Here is a 20,680-nt window from a genome sequence, read left to right as displayed (position 1 = left end):
TTAAAAGTGTGAGGTTTTTTTATTTAATACAAAAAGCAACAAGGAACAGCCATTATTGATCATCTATTATGTGCCGGAGGCTTTGCCCATTTTCTTATTTAATCTCCCAACAATTCTGTCTCATAGATATTATCATCCTCATTTTCTAGATAAGAAAACTGAAGCTCAGAGAAGCTGAGCAACTTGCCGGGGTCACAAAGCCTATAAGAGGCACAGCCTGTACCTGGGAAACCTAGGTCTACAGGTCTCCAAGCCCATTCTGCCTTCACAGCTCACAATCTTCTTCCCTTGATGAGAGAAGAGTGGCATGTGTGGTCTTCAGGCAGGAGCCAAGCCATTAAGTAAACAGGGTGCATCAGTCCCTTTTATGTTCTTTTTTAAAAATATATTTTTATTGATTTCAGAGAGGAGGTGAGAGGGAAGGAGAGATAGAAACATCAATGCTAAGAGAGAATCATTGATCGGCTGCCTTCTGCACACCCCCTACTCGGGATCGAACCCAAAACCCAGTTGATGAAGCTCCTTAGGGATTCTAGCCCGTAGGTCAATGCTTGGTTATTTATCTTCATTATTTAGCAATGTGGCCAAAAATGAATTGACAGCTGGGACTGGCAGATGTGGAGAAGAGAGCAACATAAATTAAGGTAGGATCATCCCACTGTTAGAAAATTAGATTGCTGTTAAGTGTTTCTTATTATAAACAATGCTGTTAGGAACCATCCTTAAAGATAAATCTTTTTAACATTAGGATTTTTTCCTTTAGGGAAAATTCCTAGAAAGCAGACTGCAAGGCCCAACCCTGTGCTTCTGAAAGAAGCTTTTTATTATTTTAAAACTCAAACATTCATAAGTAAAGAGATGAATGTCGTACATGTCTAAGTACCCTTCACTCAGTTTAAACGACTATCCACTCATGGCCAATCTCACTTCACCTAGAAAAGGTCCCAATTATCCTCTCCCCTGGATTGTTTTGAAACAAATCCCAGACACACATCATTTCATTCGTAAATATTTCAACCTGTACCTCTAAGACAGAGGGCAAGAGCATGCACGTTTTCAAAGCTCTTGGCGCATATTGCCAAACTGCCTGCCAAAAAAAAAAGTTACAAAACTTATATTCCTGCCAACAGTATAAGAATGTGGCCCTGTCTCCTCATTTTTATCAACCTCAGGTGTACCAGTTCTGGTGGTGGGGGTGGGAATTAAATACACAAAGTTCAATAGTGGTGATTGCAGATAGGGAACCAATTATAATGATATTGGAAAAGCTAAAAGGGCTCAGTGAGGCAGCCTCAAGCCAGGGGCTTCCTACTCGTAGCCCAGTGCTAGAGAGACAAAGGAAGCAGGTGTGTGACTGATCCCAGGGCCAGGGCATGCAGCTGGAGCCAGGACACTGGAGGGAGGAACCCTCTGGGGGAACAAGAACCAAAGAGGCTAGAAATGCCACCAGACACACAGAGAGAAAATGTCCTGGCTTCCTCTCTCCCACTGTTCCACTGGCTAATCCTAACCTGAAGCCAACGACCTAGAGTCTGGGAAATGAGTTTGCATCAGCACCCCCAGCGCCACCCCACAAACGCAATGGCAGTGCAGGAGAGATGGGGCATGCTCTGAGGGCCAGCAGCCACTGGAAGCACCCTGAGCATCACCATTTTGTTCAGCTTTGTTCATTGATATGAGCTATTTAGAGCCCCCAAATGTCCGCAAGTCATGAGCGAAGGCATGAGATTGACAAATATAAAGCGTCGACTACAGAGCAAGAAGAACGCGTTGTTGAAGAGAAAGTAAATTAGTGCAACCCATTTTGAGGGAAACTTGTCAACATTTCTCAGAATTTACAATCTCAAGCCCTTCAGCCTATTCATTCCCCTTGTAGAGATTTATGTACATATATTCGCACATAACAAAGATGTGTTATTATGGTATTATTTATAGCAGCAAAACATTGGAAACAACAGGCATATACATAAGGACTGGTTGAAACCATGAAGGGGTTAGTTAGAATTATTCTAAGAAATGCGGCTAAAGAAATGTGTTTAAAAAAAGTGTGCATACCATGCTTCCATATGTTTATACATTAATATATGTATAAAATATGTCTCAAATTGTATAAAATTGTTTTTCAAATCACTGGCAGTAGCTATTGCCTTTGGGGAGAGAAAACAGAAGATTGAATGAAATAGGAGAGAGACCTATGTACCCTTTGTACTTTTAATATTTGTTCTCTATGCTTTGTGTTAGGGTGAACCATATAAAATTGTCAACACGGTATCACTTTTGATCCATAAAACAGTAATTTCATATGTTCTCAAATTAACATTGCTTTTTTCTTAATTTATGTCTTATTGTTGACAATATTACAGATGTCCCACATCCCCACACTTATGTTCCTCTCCCCTTAGCCCCTGCCCCACCTAACATTTATCAATGAAAGAAGTAACTAATTTTTAAAAGACCAACCAGGGCTCTATTTCATTGGGACATGAATTTGGAGTTGGTATTTTCAGTAAAGTAAGAAGGTGACCCATGATGTGTTCTCCCCTGAGTGTCAGGGTGATTTCATGTCTTCTCAGAATTAAATGAGAAAAGCTCATGAACTTGAATCTAGCAGGAGAGTTGACAAGAATGGCTCCTTGATTCTCAAGACAATATTGACTTTTTAAGAGGCTTCAAATGAATACAAGTTGGGAGGCAGCTTGGAGCTATGCATGCTTCTCCATCAGCTCCAAATGCTGCCTGAGGCACAAGGCAAACCAAACTAGGAAACAAATTATCCCCTTGCCAAGGTTTGAGGAGCCATGTAGCTACCTGTTCCCAGAGCCTCAGTACAGATTTCCTCACTTTGAAAGAGAAAAAGCTGCTTACGCAATCCTGACAGCTTCTTTGAAAAATATCCCAAAGCCCTTCACATTCAGAGCCTGCCAAGGACTGGAGGTCCTTGGATAGATGACTGGGCTTATTTTTGGGAGCGTACATCTCTTCGCTTGACCCATGCCGCAATTCTATAAAGTACGGACGTCTGTGTTTCAGAGAAGGAAACTGAGGCAGGATCAGGGTTTAAACCCAAGCCTCGGGTGAACAATCATAATGTCCCTTCTTCAGAACGTGTTCTGAAGTAAATGAGATAATGCCTATGGAATTACCTGGTGACAATCCATGCAAGGTGCTGAGTCAGATGTACCTACAAGGATGATGGTGCTTCTCATACATACACAGAAAATAATGATGCAACAATGTGTGAGAAGAGAAGGGTTGACAAAATGATCGCTGAATGTCTCTCATGTCAGCTAAGCTGTGAGCTCCGTGATTATCTCTGAATCCCTAGCACAGTCCCTTGCAGGTACATATTTGGTTATTATTTAGAAATCATTCTCAACCTACTGTTGCCAATTGAGCTACTGAATCCCTCCAAAGTTGGTGTTCTTCCTCTGCAAACACACCATGTCCTAGGCTCCTGACAACTAGAGAAAATGCTAGGTACTGGATGCAATGCCAGGTCCATAGGGTTACTCAGGAAACCCAACCATTCTCACGGGTAACTTGCTATTTGCAGTTGAATGCATTCACCCAGTGTTCATGAATGGGACAGCCTTCTGAGCTCCCCTATTTATTCCCCACATGCCAAATTAGGTCCAGTGATGTATCCCAGAGCCACTCACTCAATAAAAGACAGAACCAGGGCTGGGCCAAGCTCAGGGAAGGATGCAAGAGGCATGAGGCTGGTCAATGCCCTCTATGTCTAATATATTTAGGGAGATAAGCACTCGGCCGGAGAAACAGTTAAAAATGGGTGGCTAATTAAATGTCAGTGGCTGGTGGAATTCCAAGGTTGAGGGAAAGAATGTGAGCAGGAATGCATGCAGGAGAAGGCTGGTGCAAAAGCTGGGCTTTGAGAGTGGTAAGAGGAGGAGATGGCGAGGAATTTATAATTAGCAGTGAGGTCAAGTGTGGTCAATCCAGGGGCAAAGAGGAGAGCCAATCTGTGGGAAAGAGACAAGGTGAGCTGACCTATGTCGAGTCCCTCTTGACAGCCTGCCAGGGCTCTCCACCCTTCCCATATGCATATGAGACAGGCTGCTGTTGCCATTTTATTGATGGGGAAGTTGGGGGTCATTGGTATATGGCAAAGCTGGCATTTGAGCCAGGTCCGACAACAAAGATTTTGTGTTTTTCACTCTGTCTATGTCTTCCTGGAGGAGCCAAATGGGTCTACCCTGGTGATGAGGTCTCCCACTGGAACTGGGGAGACCTTGGTTCTACCCATGAAGAGCAGGGTAACTTGAGCAAGTGATTTGGCCTCTCAGCCTCCTTCCTTCCTTCCTTGGTCATATGAAGTGGTGATGGGAATAGCCACTTCTACCATGCACCTCTTTCAGATCAGCCCAGGGGTTTTCCTTCAGGGATGGGCTGACAAAGTAGTATCATTGTCACTTTACTCACAAAAAAGAAGGAGCATGGCAAACCAGGCATAGCTTTTTAAAGTTCCACCCAGTGACACTCATTCCCATTTCCTTTGCAAATGCAAATCCAGTCTCTGCACCCAAGCTTAAGGGGGGCAGAAAAATGCCCTCTTACTGTGCATATGTGAGTGGGAGAAAACTGGAAAGAGTAATGACTACGACAGGTGACTAATAACTGTATCCTTGTGAATGTTCTGCAAAAGCTTTTCACTAACCTGAGCTCTTTTCATCCTTAGAACTCCATGTGACTTTGAACCTCAGGATGAAGAATGTAGTCATGATTCTAGGCAGTGGGGAGCCCTTTACGGTTTTCAAGGTTTCCAAGGAGGGAAGAATGGAGGAGTTAAAGTTTGATAAGTCAATGCAAGCTACCACCAAAGTGGTGCTGGATCAATGACTATGGTGATTGAATGCAGGGTACATTTGCAATGGGAGAACCTGAAAAGATGGGGAGCCATGGAAAAGATACTGGGATAGTCCAGGTACAGTCTGGACTTAGGATGGCAGTGATGGATAGATGAGGCAAATCTGCAGAGATGCCTTTATGCAATAAACATTAATCAAGTACCCTCTCTGCGCTAAGCACGGTGCAAGACACTAGACTAGAGGCACTGAGATAGATAGGAACCACCTGCCTGTGGAGGCTTCCAGTCCTCGCAGGTGAGATGGATATGAACAACTCCTCCCCTTGAAAAACAAGTAGAATTAACAAACTTTGAACTTGGGTGTGGCCACTGGACTTTCTTTGGCCAAAGAAGTGGAAATGAGCATGTCGTTGGGCAGCCTCTGTTCTCACCCCTGTGCCCACCTCAGAGTAAGACTCAATACTTAGCTGTATCTCCCAAAAAGTCAACCTGCAACATCCCATTCACGAGGGTCTACATTTTACTGAGGATGTCATGGAGAGGGAGAGTCATGGCATCGCATACCACCCGGCAAAATGCATTCCCAGTCCACATTCAAGGATAGTTCCCTTCATCTCCCCTTCCTTGGACCATAGTCTGCTCACATCTTTGTTCTATGGCTCCAACCTGTCCCTGTCCCCCCCTTCATATTTCTAAATCTCTCTCTTTTTGCAAAGCATCTTAGTTCTCTCTCTTACCTCTCAGAATTGTAGTCTGGCACACAGCATGGTTTTAGGCAGATGATCATCCCCCCCCCTTTTAGAAATCACCCTCTTTCCAAGAGGAAGCAGGTGGTGAAAATAATCATCCGTGTTTTCTGTCTCAGTCCTGCTGCCTTTCCTGCCACTCTTCACAGAGCAGATAATTGTGGCTTCAGCCAATCCGTTACCTAACCTTCTCCCAGAGGACAAAGCAGGTCATTCACTTTGTGCTCCTCACACTCCTAGTCAGACATCCTCCACCCCGCTTCCTATTGGCGCTGCCCTGCCATTTAGAGCAGAGACACGCTTGCCTGTTCTCCCACATGGGCCAGCCCAGCCTCCCCAAGGGAGCATGGCATCTCTAGTGAACTTGCCCGCCTTGGGGATTTGTAACTTTCTCTACTTCTACACACCAGGTGCCCATGCTTCTGTCAGACTTGGCTACATATCAGAGGCTCCCATGACCCCTTCCTTGGGTCTATTAATTTGCTAGCATATGTCACAGAATTCACGGAAACACTAACTTACATTTGCCAGTTTATTAAAGGATATAATAAGGGACACAGAGGAACAGCCAGTTAAGGAGATACAGTGGGGCCTTGACTTACGAGTTTAATTCGTTCCAAGACCGAGCTCGTTAAGGAGCTCGTTAACTCAAATTACTCTATCAACTCAATGCAAAAAATCAGCCGAGAGACAGCTGGTATCTCAAAAAACTCGTTAGTCCGGACACTCATAAGTCAAGGCCCCACTGTACATAAGGCAAGGTCTGGGAAAGTCCCTAGTGTAGGAGGTTCTATCCCCATGAAGTTGGGGTGTGTCACCCCCCCCCACCCCATGTGGATGTGATCCCCCACCTGGAAATTCTCCAGACCCATATTTTTGGGATTTCATGGAAGCTTCCACACATAGCTTGATTGATCATTAACTCCATTCTCAGTCCCACTTCCCCTTCTGGAGAATAGGGAGGGTTTGAAAATTCCAAGTTTCTAATCCCGTCTTGGTTTTTCTGGTGACCGGCCCCCATCCAGGAGTTCACCTCATTAGAAGAAAAGACACTCCTATAACCCAGGAAATTCCAAGGGATTTAGGAGCCCTGTGACAGGAACTGGGGTAAAAAACAATATTAGAGCAAAAAATGCTCTTAATGCTTCTTTCACTTAAAAATTTACAAAGCTTAGGAGCTCTGAGCCAGGAACTGAGGGCAGAGACCAATATATTTTTCCTATTATTTCACAGGATATAATCTATGAAATTTGAATCCATTTGAATAAATGAATTTGAAAATAGATTATACATATCCCTGCTTTATTTGATTGATTGATTGATTGATTTGAGAGAGAAAGACCATCGATTTGTTGTTCCACTTATTTGTGCATTCATTGGTTGATTCTTGTATGTGCCCTGACCAGGGATCAAACCCCCAACCTTGGCATATTGGGATGATATTTAACCAATTGAGCTACCCAGACAGGGTCCTTGCTTTCTTAAGTAAAAATTCAAAGGGGACATGTGGGCCATAAACTAGGCAACCGAAATAAGAGCATTTAGGCTTTTAGTGAAGGCATGAAGCATGTCCTCATCTGCCAGTAGGACATATGAGCTTTAGTGTCCAGATAGTACTTTGGTGATTTAAGGGACATTTGTTTTATGTCTTTTCAGCTTTCTGGAAACTTACGGAGGGTGGGATCACCTCCGGCACAGAGGGCCTGGTGAGGACTGGCGGGTCCTGGCTTATTCACTCGGGGGGGGTGGGGGGGTGGGCAGTAGTGGGGGTAAGTGGTGAAGAGTGATCCCCCAGCCCACCAAGGAAAACCCCCAAGGTGGTTTAGAGAAGGGTTTTATGGGCCCCATTCTCTCTGCCCCCAGAACAATCTAGAGGGGGTGGGCTGTGAGGACACTTCCTAAATTTCTGACTTGCTGATTTAGTGACAAGGAATTAAAGAGAAGTGGCTTTGGGTAGAATGATCCAAAGTGGAGGTGGAGGTGGAGGTGGAAGTGGAGGTGGAGTTGGAGGTGGAGGTGTGTGTGGGCTCCCTTGTCACTACCTACAATGAGGGAAATTGGTTTCGGGTCCCTCAGCAAATCTTGGGTAGATGAGAAGATGCGTAAGAAACTGGATCTTAAAAAGTTCTCATCATTAGAAAACAATTGTAATTGTGTGTGGTGATGGATGTTAACTAGACTTATTGTGATCATTTCACAATATATACAAGTGTGAAATCATGTTGTATACCTGAAATTAATATATGTCAATTATATTTCAATTTTTAAAATGCTTTATTGATGGAAACTTATAGTTCTCTAAAAATATGTATATATAGTATAGTGGTTCTGTCCCTTTAGAGGCAATGTGCTGTGGGTTGGAAGTTTGATGTTGCCACTTTCTGGCTTATAGTGGGTGGGCAGTTCTTAGCCTCTCTGGTCCTCCATTTCTCATCTATAAAATGGGAATACAAACAGCCCCTAATTCTTAAAGCTGTTGTGAAGATGGGATAGGGGGTACAGGGTCAGGAAACCTTTATCATTCCTCAGTCAGGAAATGGTTATTCTTTCTAAATTCCCTTTCCCTCTCCAGCCTGGGGCTGACTTAGTCACCCACTTGGCATCAGCCTGGGCTTGGTGGTTCACATGCTTGCCTAAAGCACCAGGGGAAAGGAAGACCAGTCCTTCCTGCCCTTCCCATCCCAGGCCCCTTTCCACCGCCAGCCTGATGTTGCCCCATTTGCTTCAGCCAATCAGCAAAGTTGCTGCCCTCACCAGGTCTCTGGTTCTCACCTGCTCCATGGAGCTCAGCCCACTGTGGGATGCAGGAGGACGATCTTCCCGCTGCCACCTCTACCCTCACCCATCATCAGCCTTCAGTGACTCTTAACCCCCATCTTTGCCTTCATCTCACCCATCTCATTCCTTTTGAAACCCCCTCCCCTTAAAAGGAGGTACCTTAATTCCTATGGGGGGAAAGGGAGGAGAAGGGAGTCACTAGGCAAGAAGGCATGTGTAACAAGGTTGGCCTTGAGCCCAGCTTTTTTTTTGTTCCCTAAGTCAAACTGGCTTTTTCTCCTTTTGGCAAAGATTGTCATAGGGAGGCAACTGCACAGAGAGGAAATGGAAACCTGGGGGAAATTGCTGGTTTGGTGTGGAAACGGTGGAGGAGTATGTCCGGGCAAGGGCCTTCAGGGTGACTGCCAGGCCACCCCACCAATTCCACCATTGGCTTCCTTGGAGCCAGGAGCTCCATCTGACCTTGAGCCACAGAGGCAGGGAGCAAAGCTCTTGGTGTAACCACTCTGCTTTTCTGCTTCTCGTACTCCATAACAGATTGGTTGACATCAACTGAGAGTCAAATAGAACATTCTAGTTTCCTTGACAGAGGGCAAAACAGAATGAGGGAAAATACCCATTTTGATGATAACTGTGGAGCCTATTTTCTTTTTATAGCAGCTCATTAGAAAATCCCATGATTTTTTTATTCATTCATTCATTCATTCATTCATTCAAGAAACATGTGTTGAGTTCATCTATGAGTTGGCTGAGGATTAAAAAAAAGATCAAGACTCAGGCTTTATCCTTTGTTTCTCATGGAGGTGACATTCTAGTGGGTGGGGATGGGGGAGATAGGCAATGAATAATAAATGTAAGAAAATAACAATTTAATTATATAGTAAAATAAGTACTATGAGATAAAGTAGAGCATGATAAGGGGGATTGAGAGTGCAGAGAAGGTGAAAGCAGATTGCAACAATAATAGGATTTTCAGGTTAGGTCATTGAAAAGATAGCAAGGGTATTGTTATTGGGTTATTGGTGGAAGTAGGCTATCCTTTTCCCCACTGAGTGCTGGGGGTGGAGGCCTTATGATATCTCAAGAAAAAGAATTTTCTGAGAGTCACATGGGGGAATGAGTGATTTTTGTTTGCCCGGAATTACATCCCTGAGTTTCCAAAGTCCCATTTTCCTTAATCCAGTCTTGGAAGTAGTGTAATTGGGGTCTCAAAAGAGCTAAAAGCAAAACCAGTGTCCAGAGTTTCCATTCCATGTTGTAGCTGGGTCCAGTTCAGCATCAGACTAGTTACAGTCCATTAGTCCATTGTGGCAGTGGGCCATGTGGGTGAATGCAGGAAGCAGGAGCGTGAGAGTCCTGCAAGCCAGGAATCAACCAAGAGCACAAAAGCCCAAAAGCCAAAAGAGCTAACTTCTTTGTTTAGGGGATTAAATATATCAAATCATCATGCACTTTGAGTGGCCATGCCCATTCTGGCCAATGACCTGTTCCCAGATGTGGCTGAAGCAAGCAAGTTCCCTAATTCCCCCCAACTTTACTGGTCATCTGTTTATTGCCGTCCCTGGTCCATTCCCAGGGATCTGTGGGGCTCCTTGGGGAGTGTAAAGCTGCAGCTTCCTGGCAAAGCTGTCCAAATGACATGCCTCGAGTATTTGGCCTTCCCTTTGCTTACAACAGAATCAGTATGAGCTTGCAGTTCTTAGGAAAGAGTTTTCTAGGAAGAGGAAATGGCCAGTGCAATGGTTCTGAAGCTCGAGTGTACCTGGAGCAGCTAGGAAGCTGGTAGGCTGGAGAGAAGAGAAGGTGTAAGTGAAGTGGGAAGAATGACAAGATATGAGATCTGAAGGAGGGGAGTGGTGGGTCATGTTCTATAGGGTCTAATAGGTCATTATAAGGACTGACCTTCATACTGGGTGGCATGGGGAGCCATTGGAGGAGTGATCTGATGGGACTTCCATTTTATCAGGATTGCTCTACCCCCATGCTGAGATCAGCATGCAGGGGGTCATGGTGAAAGTGGAGGACCAGGTAAGAGGCATGCATGGCAATGTAGCTGACAGATATGGCGACTAAGGACCTGCATGAGAGCAGTGAAAGTAGGAAGAAGGAGTTGGATTTTGGATCTCTTTTGTAGAGTCAATAGGATTTGGTGATGACCTGGATATGGGTCATGAACAAGAGGAGTCAAAGGTGATTTGAAGGTTAAACTGAAAGAATGGAGTTGCCATTATCTGAGACTAAAAAGGAATATTGGTGGTGGGGATTAGGGGTTCACTTTTGTTTCTCCACAATGATGCAAAAAGAGATAAGGCACAACCGCATTTGCCATGGGGGTTTCCCGGTGTCCCAGAGCCCTGTTCTATTATGCTCCAGCTTCCTTTCTAGCACCACTGCCTGATGAATTTCTACTTACCTTTAAAATCTTAGGTAAATGGCACCTTTCTGTGAATCCTATGATGACACCAAGTACATAGTGTCAGGCTTCCCTCCTGTGAACAATTTTAGCCCCTATGACCCATATCTCCCAATGTGACATTGATTATACACTGTAACTTGTGGTTCACTACTTCCTTGAGGCTTGCTAGCTATTGATCTAAAAAGGTCAAAGCTTGCCCTGACTGGTGAGCTCAGTTGGTTGGAGCGTGATCTGGCACACTGAAAGATTGTGGGTTTGGTTCCTGGTCAGGGTGAGTGTGGGAGGTAACCTATTGATGTTTCATTCTCACATCGATGTTTCTCTCTCTCTTTGGATTTCTCTAAAATTAGTAAAAAGCATGTCCTCAGGTGAGGATTTAAAAAAAGGTCAAGCCACAGGCTTTATCCTCTGTAGCTCACAGGCACCTACCTAATACACGGAGCTTGGCTCTGAATGGGACTTCATCAGAGCTTGATGATTGAGTTGCTTTTACACACTGTGGTGAATGACCATTGTCATACCAGATGGGATTCACAGATTTGGGATCATGGAGTCAGTACTTCTCTAGTTCAAAGGACTTGTCATCAGTTGAGAAACTTGGGTCCCACAGAGGGGAAGTAACTGGTTCAAGGTCTTTTAGGGCATTAGAGAGGCAGGACTAGGACATAGTGGCTCTGATTTTTAGACTGGTGATCATTCCCCCACTCTCAAAAACTGGGCCTTGGGCATCTCCTAAAACAGACTCCAAATGAGACTCTAATTGCTTAAGAGTGAATACAAAAGAAGGTGTTTTGAAACAGGCATTCTCACACTCTCTTACTGGTATTATCATTGCTACAGCAATTTGGCAATATTTAATCAAACTGGTCAGTGAACAAACCCTTTAACCCCAAAAATCTATTTCTAGATATTCACCTTATAATAGACTCAGATGTGTGGGAAACAGCATTTATCCAAGATTAGTCATTACATCAACATAATGAATGATTGCTGTTGTAGTGAAATTTGGAAGCAACCTGAAAGGGAAGCGACAAGGTATATCATAGTCATCCACTCAAGGTGTGCATTGTGAAAAGGAATGCAATCATGTTGTGTGCTGATGTGAAATCAAGTCCAAGGGAGAAAGGTAACAGTGTGTGTGCAAGATGGTCTCATTTGCATAAGAAAAAATGGACATGTCTACATAAATATGTTTGTATATGCATAATATGTCTCTGGAAGGATACATAAGAAAAGGATAGCAGCAATTGTATCTGAGGCAGACAACAGAGGAGGGAGGATTATCTATGTATACATAGATTAATTTTTTCTATTACTTTTTTAAAATATATTTTATTGATTTTTTACAGAGAGGAAGGGAGAGGGATAGAGAGTTAGAAACATCGATGAAAGAGAAACATCGATCAGCTGCCTCCTGCACACTCCCAACTGGGGATGTGCCCACAACCAAGGTACATGCCCCTGACTGGAATCGAACCTGGGACCCTTGAGTCCGCAGGCCGACGCTCTATCCACTGAGCCAAACCGGTTAGGGCGACTTTTTTAAGGTCCTTAGTCGCCATCATCTGTCAGCTGCATTGCCATCTTGCAGATGACCTGGGTGAATAAGTCTGCTATGCCCCAAGGGAGGAAATTTTTCAGGGACCACTTCCCTGAGGAAGCGCACCCATTCAGACTGTTACTGCCGCGTGTTCATTCTTGCTGGTGACTGTGGACAAATTGGGAAATGACTCCACCACCTAGGTGTCCATGAGAGGCCAGACCTCAGAAGGAGATCAAGAAAATGAGCTTCCACCTGTTATCCCTCAACTGTTTCCTGAAGGGCTGGGTTCCAAACTTGGGCAAGTAAGTTTTTCTATGAAGAAAGAGGACAGGATATTTGAAAATGTTCATAACAAAACTTGAGTGATGGAGAATATGAAGATAGAAAGTGGATCCTGAGTGATCTGCTCCAGCAAATGCTGTAGATGGATTGGTCCATGTGTGATGTGTTTTGCAGGGTCTTCTATTCATGTGCCACTCACCTGTTCATTTCTCCATTTATATATCATCAAGCATGCATCAAGTGTCTCCTCTTTTTAGGTCCTGATTTAAGGCACAAGAGGTCACAGAGAGAGAACTCCTCTTGGGGGAAGGGAATGCTGGGGTTGAAATTTCCCACTGAGCTCTGAGCAATTGGCTAACCTGGAGTAAGGAACACCCATTTTTGAATGAAGCAAAAAGAGAACTTTACAATTTTGCCTTCCCTGGCAAAGGAGAAAGGAAAGGAATTAGAAAGAGCTCCTCACCCTTATCCCCACAACTGTGAAATGCAAAGTTGAGAAGTTGAACTTTGCCTCAATCCTAGTAGCATCAAGCAGGTCACTTGACCCAAAGGCCATCCGTCTGTCAGAGCTAGGAAAATATTTACTCTTCCACTCAACTAATGTTTCTTGAACTCCTACCATGTATCAGGAGCTGATCTAGATGCTATGGGTACACAGTGGTGAAAACCTGCCTTCATGGAATTTATATTCTTTGTGAGGATGGAGATGAGAAATAAACAAATGAAAAAGCGTCTATAAGAATGTCAGGGACTCCCGCTGCTCGGGCGAGGCGCGGGGTCCGTGGAGTTCCAGCTGCTCCCGGCGGGCCTAAGCCCTTGAGTCACCGGTGGCAGGTGAAGGCGACCGCAGGCTCCTGACCTGCTTGTTCCAGCAGTGACCAGACTGGCTGATGACTTTGGCCGCTGCCCTTTCTCTGTTCTTGCTGACCTTGGCCCAGGGTCGGAGCCAATGGCGGCTTGGGCCACCGTCTATCTGAGCAGGACCGCTGCACCATGCTTGCGGGCTCTAGGCCCTGGAGCCCAGGCGGCTCTTCCGTGCGTCTCCTCAGGCTCTCAGCCCCATCCCCGGGGCTGTAGCCCCGCTCCGGGCCGGACGCTGCACCTCACCACCGCAGCCCTGCTGGGCACAACGAGTGGTCCTAAGTCCGACATATCAAGGGTCCCAAGGACACTGAAAGGAGTCGCATCTTCTCCAAGCTTACTTTGAGCATCCGCCTAGCGGTTAAAGAAGGAGGCCCCAACCCTGAGCTCAACAGCAACCTGGCCCACATCTTAGAGGTGTGTCGCAACAAGCACATGCCCAAGTCAACGATTGAGGCAGCACTGAAAACGGAGAAAACCAAGGACATTTATTTGTTGTATGAGGGTCGAGGCCCTGGTGGCTCTTCTCTGCTCATTGAGGCATTATCTAACAGTGGCCCCAAGTGCCATTCAGACATCAAACATATCCTGAACAAGAATGGGGGAATGATGGCTGAAGGAGCTCGCCACTCCTTTGACAAAAAGGGGGTGATTGTGATTGGAATGAAGGACAAAGAGAAGAAAGAAGTGAACCTAGAGCGTGCCCTGGAGCTGGCGATTGAAGCAGGAGCTGAGGATGTTAACGAAACTGAAGACAAAGAGGAACAAAACATTTTTAAATTTATTTGTGATGCCTCTTCACTGCATCAAGTGAGGAAGAAGATGGACTCCCTGGGCTTGTGTCCTGTGTCCTGTGCACAAGAATTCATCCCCAACACAAAGGTGCGGCTGGCTGACCCGGACCTGGAGCAGGCCGCCCACCTCATCCAGGCTCTTGGCAACCATGAGGACGTGATCCAGGTCTATGACAACATTGAGTAACCAGACTGTATGTGCCCTCCAGCTCCTTCCTAGGCAACTGGCAGCTTGTTCTGGAGCACAGGCTTCTACACTGTCCTCTAGACTGAAGTAGGTCTGCAGCCTAGCAGGTTCAAAGGCATAAGATCTACAGCTTTGTGGGCACAGGAACCCCCATACTTCTCTGGGGCCTCTTTGTCAGCTCCGCTGGTGTCTCAGAGCCCTCCTGGATGAGTCTCTCCATTCCCTCCTGGATGCAGAGTGGGGCTAGTTAGCTGGTCAGACTGTGATCTTAGGAAATTGGCCCTTCTGGGGATGGTAGGTTCTGTGAGGGCCCATATACTCTTAAATAAGAGTGATGGATCTGTGTTGCTACAAAAAAAAAAAAAAGAATGTCAGGGAGTGTCCTGACCAGTGTGGTACAGTGGTCAGGGCATGTGCCAGAGGCAAACAAACAATGAGTCTCTCTCACATCTCTCTCTCTCTCTCTCTCTCTCTCTCTCTCTCTCTCTCTCTCTCTCTCTCTCTCCTCCTCCTCCTTCCCTTCCTCTCACCTTTTTCCTCCCTCCCTCCCTTCCTATCTCTCTAAAGAATAACTAAAGAGCCCTAGATGGCTTGGCTCCATGGATAGAGCATTGGCCTGAGGACTGAAGGGTCCCGTGTTTGATGGTTTGCTTCTGGTCGGGGGCACATGCTCGGGTTGCAGAATTGATCCCCAATGGGGGGCATGTAGGAGGCAGCCAATCGATGATTCTCTCTTATTATTGTTGTTTCTGTCTCTCTCTCCCTCTGCCTTCTTCTCTGAAATCAATATATATAAATATAAATAACCAAAGAACTTATATACATATAGGCATAAACCATGGACACAGACAATAGTACGGTGAAGGCCTGGGGGTGTGGTGCAGAGTGGAGGGGGTCAATGGGATACTGTAATAGTTTCAACAATAAAGATACATTTTAAACAATCAATGGAAAAAATATCCTTGGGTGAGAATTAGCAAAAAATAAAAATAACATAATTTAAAAAAGGAAAAAAAAGAATTTCAGGCAGTGATAATTGCTACAAAGACAAATAGAGTGAAGTGAAGGGGCTAGAGAGCGTGGTAGTCAGAATGGCCTCCTGTGATGTTAACCTTTGAGCAGAGACCAGGGTGATGTGAGGGAACACACCTGTGCACCTCTGATAAAGGAGAGCTTGAGCAGAGTTTCTGATGCAATGTGGCTGGAGGGGGAGGTGGCAGAGAAAGGCTGTGATATAATAATAATAGTACTACTACTAATAATAATAATTCAGTATTTGTCCTTGGTTCCTGGCACAGAGCTTATACATTTCTTGAAATTTCCATAGTGATAGAGGTAGGAATCTTTGTTATTCATAAGAAGTCCCTTTGCTCCATAACTGAGTTCGTGTTAATGAAGTGACTCTTGGAGGGTCCCTGAATCATCAGGATGGGGGCTGTTTGATGGGGAATTGGAGGGTGAAATGCTGAATGCTCTATAAGGTAAATAATTTTCCTTATTTTCCCTAAAAACCTCTCAGTAAAATCTAATGCAGTGTCTTCTTATGAATGTAAAAATATGCTGAGTTGTGCTTCAAAGCTGCTCCAGAGCAAACACAAAATCTGCAGTCAGAGACAGCCAATGTATGGGTGAGAAATGCCATTTCATTCAGACAATTATTGGACATCTAGTAGACCCAGGCACTGGCCCACACCTCAGGAAAGAATAGATAGGGAAGATGGGTTCCATCCATTTCACAGCTCATACTAGTAGAGAGAGACATAGTGGGGGTCAGTGGTCTCCCACAGGAAAAAAACAAGTATTTTGCTTGTTTTTATTTATTTATTTCCTTTTAAAAAATAATTTTTAGTAAGAAAATCATTTTACAATAATAGCATGTTCTTAAAACAACTATAATGAAAGTTTTACTAACAGATCATTTTCTCTCGACCAATCCTGATTGTTTTAAGTTGGAGAAATCAACCTGACAGCTCTGTCTGGGTCATAGATTCAAGGTTTCATCTTCATGTTTTAGTCCAACATCACTGGTATTGGTTGGCAACTACTTCAGAGAAGTGTTTCTAAAGTCTGGCTGATAGGTCCATCCATCAATACTTTTTAGTCTGGAGCCAATCACTGTTTATTTATTATTCAATAAGAATCACGGTGCTATGACATTTAAAGATGAATCAGAGGACCCATTGACAGCCCACTGTTCCATAGGTGATTCTTGGATTATGAGAGCTCCCCTATTTAAGAAATCTGAAGGGAGACATTAAGTGATCAAACTTGTGTTAACAATGTTCTAGCCTGAAGACAGCTGTGAGGACATCAAGCTCTCTGCCCACCAGATCATTAGGGCAGGATTGAAACAACTTCTCACTGAACCCAGTAGTGACTCATCTGTTTTCATCCTTTTCCTGTGGCCACTGAGTAACTGCTGTGATTAAGAGAATTCATCTGTACATTGGCCTGGAGCATCGTTCAATATCCTTTCAACACTGGATGTTCTGAATGAAGAATGTGCTGCTGTGCTTTCCAGAACTAACCCTTTGCCAGATGAGCAAAAGCAGACATAGGACATTATTTTTTTTAAATTTTTTATTAAAGTATAGTTGGCATACAATACTATATTATTGTCAAGCATTATTGTTGTTGTTGGTAAAAATCCCTCTTAGATAAATACCACCCCCCTCTTGGCTAAACACCATAGTCAAATCTGTTTGCTCCCATTCCAAAAATCTCTTAAAATTTTCAATTCTCTTTAAAAACTTGAAGATAATAAGAAACACCACAGGGAGCATGGCAACAATGGACTGGAACAGAGTATGGCTGCCCCCACTTCGCCACAGTCCCCACAGCCTGTGTCAGTCATTCATGTTGCCCACCCCTGCAGGCATCTGAAGGTGTGACAATGGGTCTGCTGCTTCAAGTACTCACAGATACCTGGGTTTTATCCCCTTTGCACTGCCCTCACCCTACGAGGCCACGTCATTTAGCCCAAATGGACCATGATGCCTGTAAAGTGGAGGTAATGCATACTCGGCTTACCTGAAGGCAGGGGACTAGACCCTATAATACCCTGCAGTCCTTTTCCAATGTGAAGACCTCTTATTCTTGCCTCCTTTCCACTTTTCCTCATGCAACACTAGACTGGAGGCTTTGGAGGAATGGGTCTAAGGATCTAACGCTTCCTTCCTTACCTCTGGCTGCCCTGTTCATGTAGAATAATCTGGGGGAGCACTCTTAAATTCCTGGGATCTGACACAAGCCCAAGTTCATCTCAGGTGGTCTATACGTAAGGTCTTCCTTTCATCCACCAAGTACATTTAGATGTTTCGGATCCAGAGGAGAAAGCTTGTTAGAATGTAGGAAAGCCCCAATGGTGGAAGCCATGTTGAAATGGTTTAAATCGCTGTTGCTTATTGAATACATACACTGGAACAGCACCAAGATGGGCATTTTACATAGGTTTCCTTATTTAACCCATGCAAAAACTTGATGAGATAGAAAATTTCATTCCCACTTTGCAGATGAGGAAATTGGCTGTGAGTGGCCCAAAGTTAAATAACTAGGATTCAAGGCTTTTTGATGTCCATCTTTCTAAATAGTTTTGGCTATTGAACAATGTCAGTGCCCTATCTACTCCAAGAGAGGAAATCCCATAACCCAAGAATAAACTAAATTTCAAAAATCAAAGAGAAGTCCTATCTCATTACCTATGTCATAACCCTGTATCATAAATGGAAATATCAAGAGTATTAGTATCTACTTCACAGAATCATTTTTAGGATCAAAAGAGATATAGAATGCACTTTCAGTACTACCTGGGCTGTAGCAAGCTGAACTGTGAGCACTATGACATAGTGAAAAGTACAAGTACATTGGAGATGAGTAGACTAGGATTCAATACTTACTACTAAGAGTACAGCTGATAACAAGAACAATTGACTTCATTTATCCACTCAACCAAGGCTTACTGAGCACTTACTATGTGCCCTGCCCTGTTCCAGAAGTTGGAGTACATTAGAGAACTAAACAGACAAGAGTCACATCACAGCCTTTGAAGAGCTTGCATCCTACTGTGAGCAGGGTGACAATAAATATCATAAAAAATAAATAAATTATACTGTCCTGAAAAATACATAAAGAAAAATAAAGCATTGAATACTTAGGTGAGGGAGATGAGGACTTGAGTTGCACTCCTAGAAAGAGTTATCAGGGTAGGCCTCAGTGGGAAGGCGACATTTTGGGGAAAACTTAAAAATGGAAGAAACTTGATTGGGGGGAAAGGATTTCAGGTAGAGGGAAGAGCTGGTGTCAAGGCCCTGAGGCAGGGCCTTGTGTACTAAGGACTAGTACACAGCTCAGTGAAACTCGTGAAGGGACAAGCATGAAGAAGGAGGAAACAAGGTCCAAAAGAACATTGGTGCCTTGAGACCCTCAGCAAGGCTTTCAGCTTTTATTTGAGAGAGATAGGAGTTATTGGAGTGTTTTGAGCCAAGGAGTGTCCTGTTCTGATTTATATTTTAAAAGGACATCATTGGCTATTTTGTGGAAGATACAGTACTATAAAGTAACAAGAGCAAAAGGGGGAGACCAGGTAGGAGATTGTTGCCAGAATCCAAATAAGGAATGAGAGTGTCTTGGATCATGGGGACAATAGGTAAAATGACAATATATATGCAAATTTTATATATATATATATATATATATATATATATATATATATATATTACAACTGATTGTACTGCCTGATATAGGGTGTGGTATGTAAAGAGAAAGCCAAAGGTTTGAGCCTGTCCCACTGGAAGGAGAAAGTTGCCAACAACTGAGGTAAAACCTGAGAATTAAGTTTTAGGGGACGTGGATAAGGATCAGTCCATTTGGAATACATCAAATTTTGAAATAGTTCTTCAATAGCCAAGTGGAGATTTCAAGAGATAGCTGCATATTTGAGCCTAAAGTTCAGGAAAGAGGTTTGGAAAGGAGAACTAATTGTGTGAATCATCAGTATATGGATGGTATCCAACCATGAGATTAGAGGCAAACAGGGGAGCAGATGGAGTCCAAGGACTGAGACCTGGGCCTCCAATGTGAAGAAGTCTGGGTGAAAGATAGGAAGCAGCAAAGGAGACAGAGTGGGCAATAAGGCAGGACATAAACCAGAGGAATATGGTGTCCTGGAAGACAAGTGAAGAAGGTGTATAACTGAGAACGCAATGATCAACTGTGTCAAATGCAAGGAAGGTAAAGGATCAGTGGATTTAGCAACATGGGGGTTATTAGGTCTTTGGCAAGAGCTCTCTCTTGGTGGAGAAATGGACCAAAAGGCAGATGGGATGAGTTCAAGAGAGAATAGGAGAAAAGGAATGGGAATCATTAAGTTTAGTCAACTCTTCCATGGAATATTGTTGCAAAGGGGAGTTAGGAAGTGAGGTCACCAATGCAAGAGTCTAGAAAAGAATTTTTCTGTTTATATGTCAGTCTTTGATTAAATGGAAGAATTGACTGAATGTTTGGGTGCTGATAAGAATAATCTGGCAAAAAGCAAAACAAACAAAAAATGATGTTATAGGGAATAGAGGGTTATTGTTTTGTTTTTTTTTTTGGGGGGGGGGTGTCCCTGAATAGGCTAGAGCAGCGGTTCTCAACCTGTGGGTCGCGACCCCTTTGGCGGTCGAACGACCCTTTCACAGGGGTTGCCTAAGACCATCCTGCATATCAGATATTTACATTACAATTCATAACAGTAGCAACATTACAGTTATGAAGTAGCAACGAAAATAATTTTATGGTTGGGTCAGAACATGAGGAACTGTATTTAATGGGCCAGAAGGTTGAGAACCACTGGTCTAGAGGAATAGGTTCTGGTGCACAAGTGAGTGGTTTTCGATATCATCTGTGGTGATAGTTGGGAAAGAACTGTGTGGGTACAGATGCAGGTAGATGGAAAACCTCTCTGGATTTCATTTTCTTTATTTGTAACTGGGGCTTGTAATGCTCATCTCACCCAGATTTTGTAAAGGCTAAATGAGTTAAGTGGGCAAGTGCTTAGTTCCCGATAGCACTCAAAAATGACAATCTCTGACTGGTCTCCTGTTCCCTAGTTACAATTTTCAGGCTGGAAACCTCTCTATTGTAAGGTTGCATTTCTAATAGATAAAATTTGAGAAGCTAGTGAAGTTATGTTTATCCATAAATACTCATCAGATTTTTAAAAACATTTTATTCTTTTCTTGTTGTTGTTAGTCCTCACCCGAGAATAT

At 43.8% G+C, this 20,680-nt stretch overlaps 1 protein-coding gene across 1 annotated transcript; it reads left to right on the top strand.

The window, feature by feature from the left end:
• The first annotated feature begins 13,392 nt into the window (after positions 1–13,392).
• Positions 13,393–14,763, top strand: LOC102435164 (translational activator of cytochrome c oxidase 1-like). Its single transcript, XM_014466927.2, is given in 2 exon segments — positions 13,393–13,702; positions 13,705–14,763. Coding segments are annotated over 2 exon segments (891 nt in total). The 5' UTR covers positions 13,393–13,539; the 3' UTR covers positions 14,433–14,763.
• Positions 14,764–20,680: the final 5,917 nt, after the last annotated feature.

The sequence above is a fragment of the Myotis lucifugus genome, unplaced genomic scaffold, assembly GCF_000147115.1.
Source record: "Myotis lucifugus unplaced genomic scaffold, Myoluc2.0 scaffold_367, whole genome shotgun sequence".
NCBI lineage: Eukaryota > Metazoa > Chordata > Mammalia > Chiroptera > Vespertilionidae > Myotis > Myotis lucifugus.
Note: the sequence above shows the minus strand (reverse complement) of the source record. Positions and strands in the feature narration are given on the sequence as shown.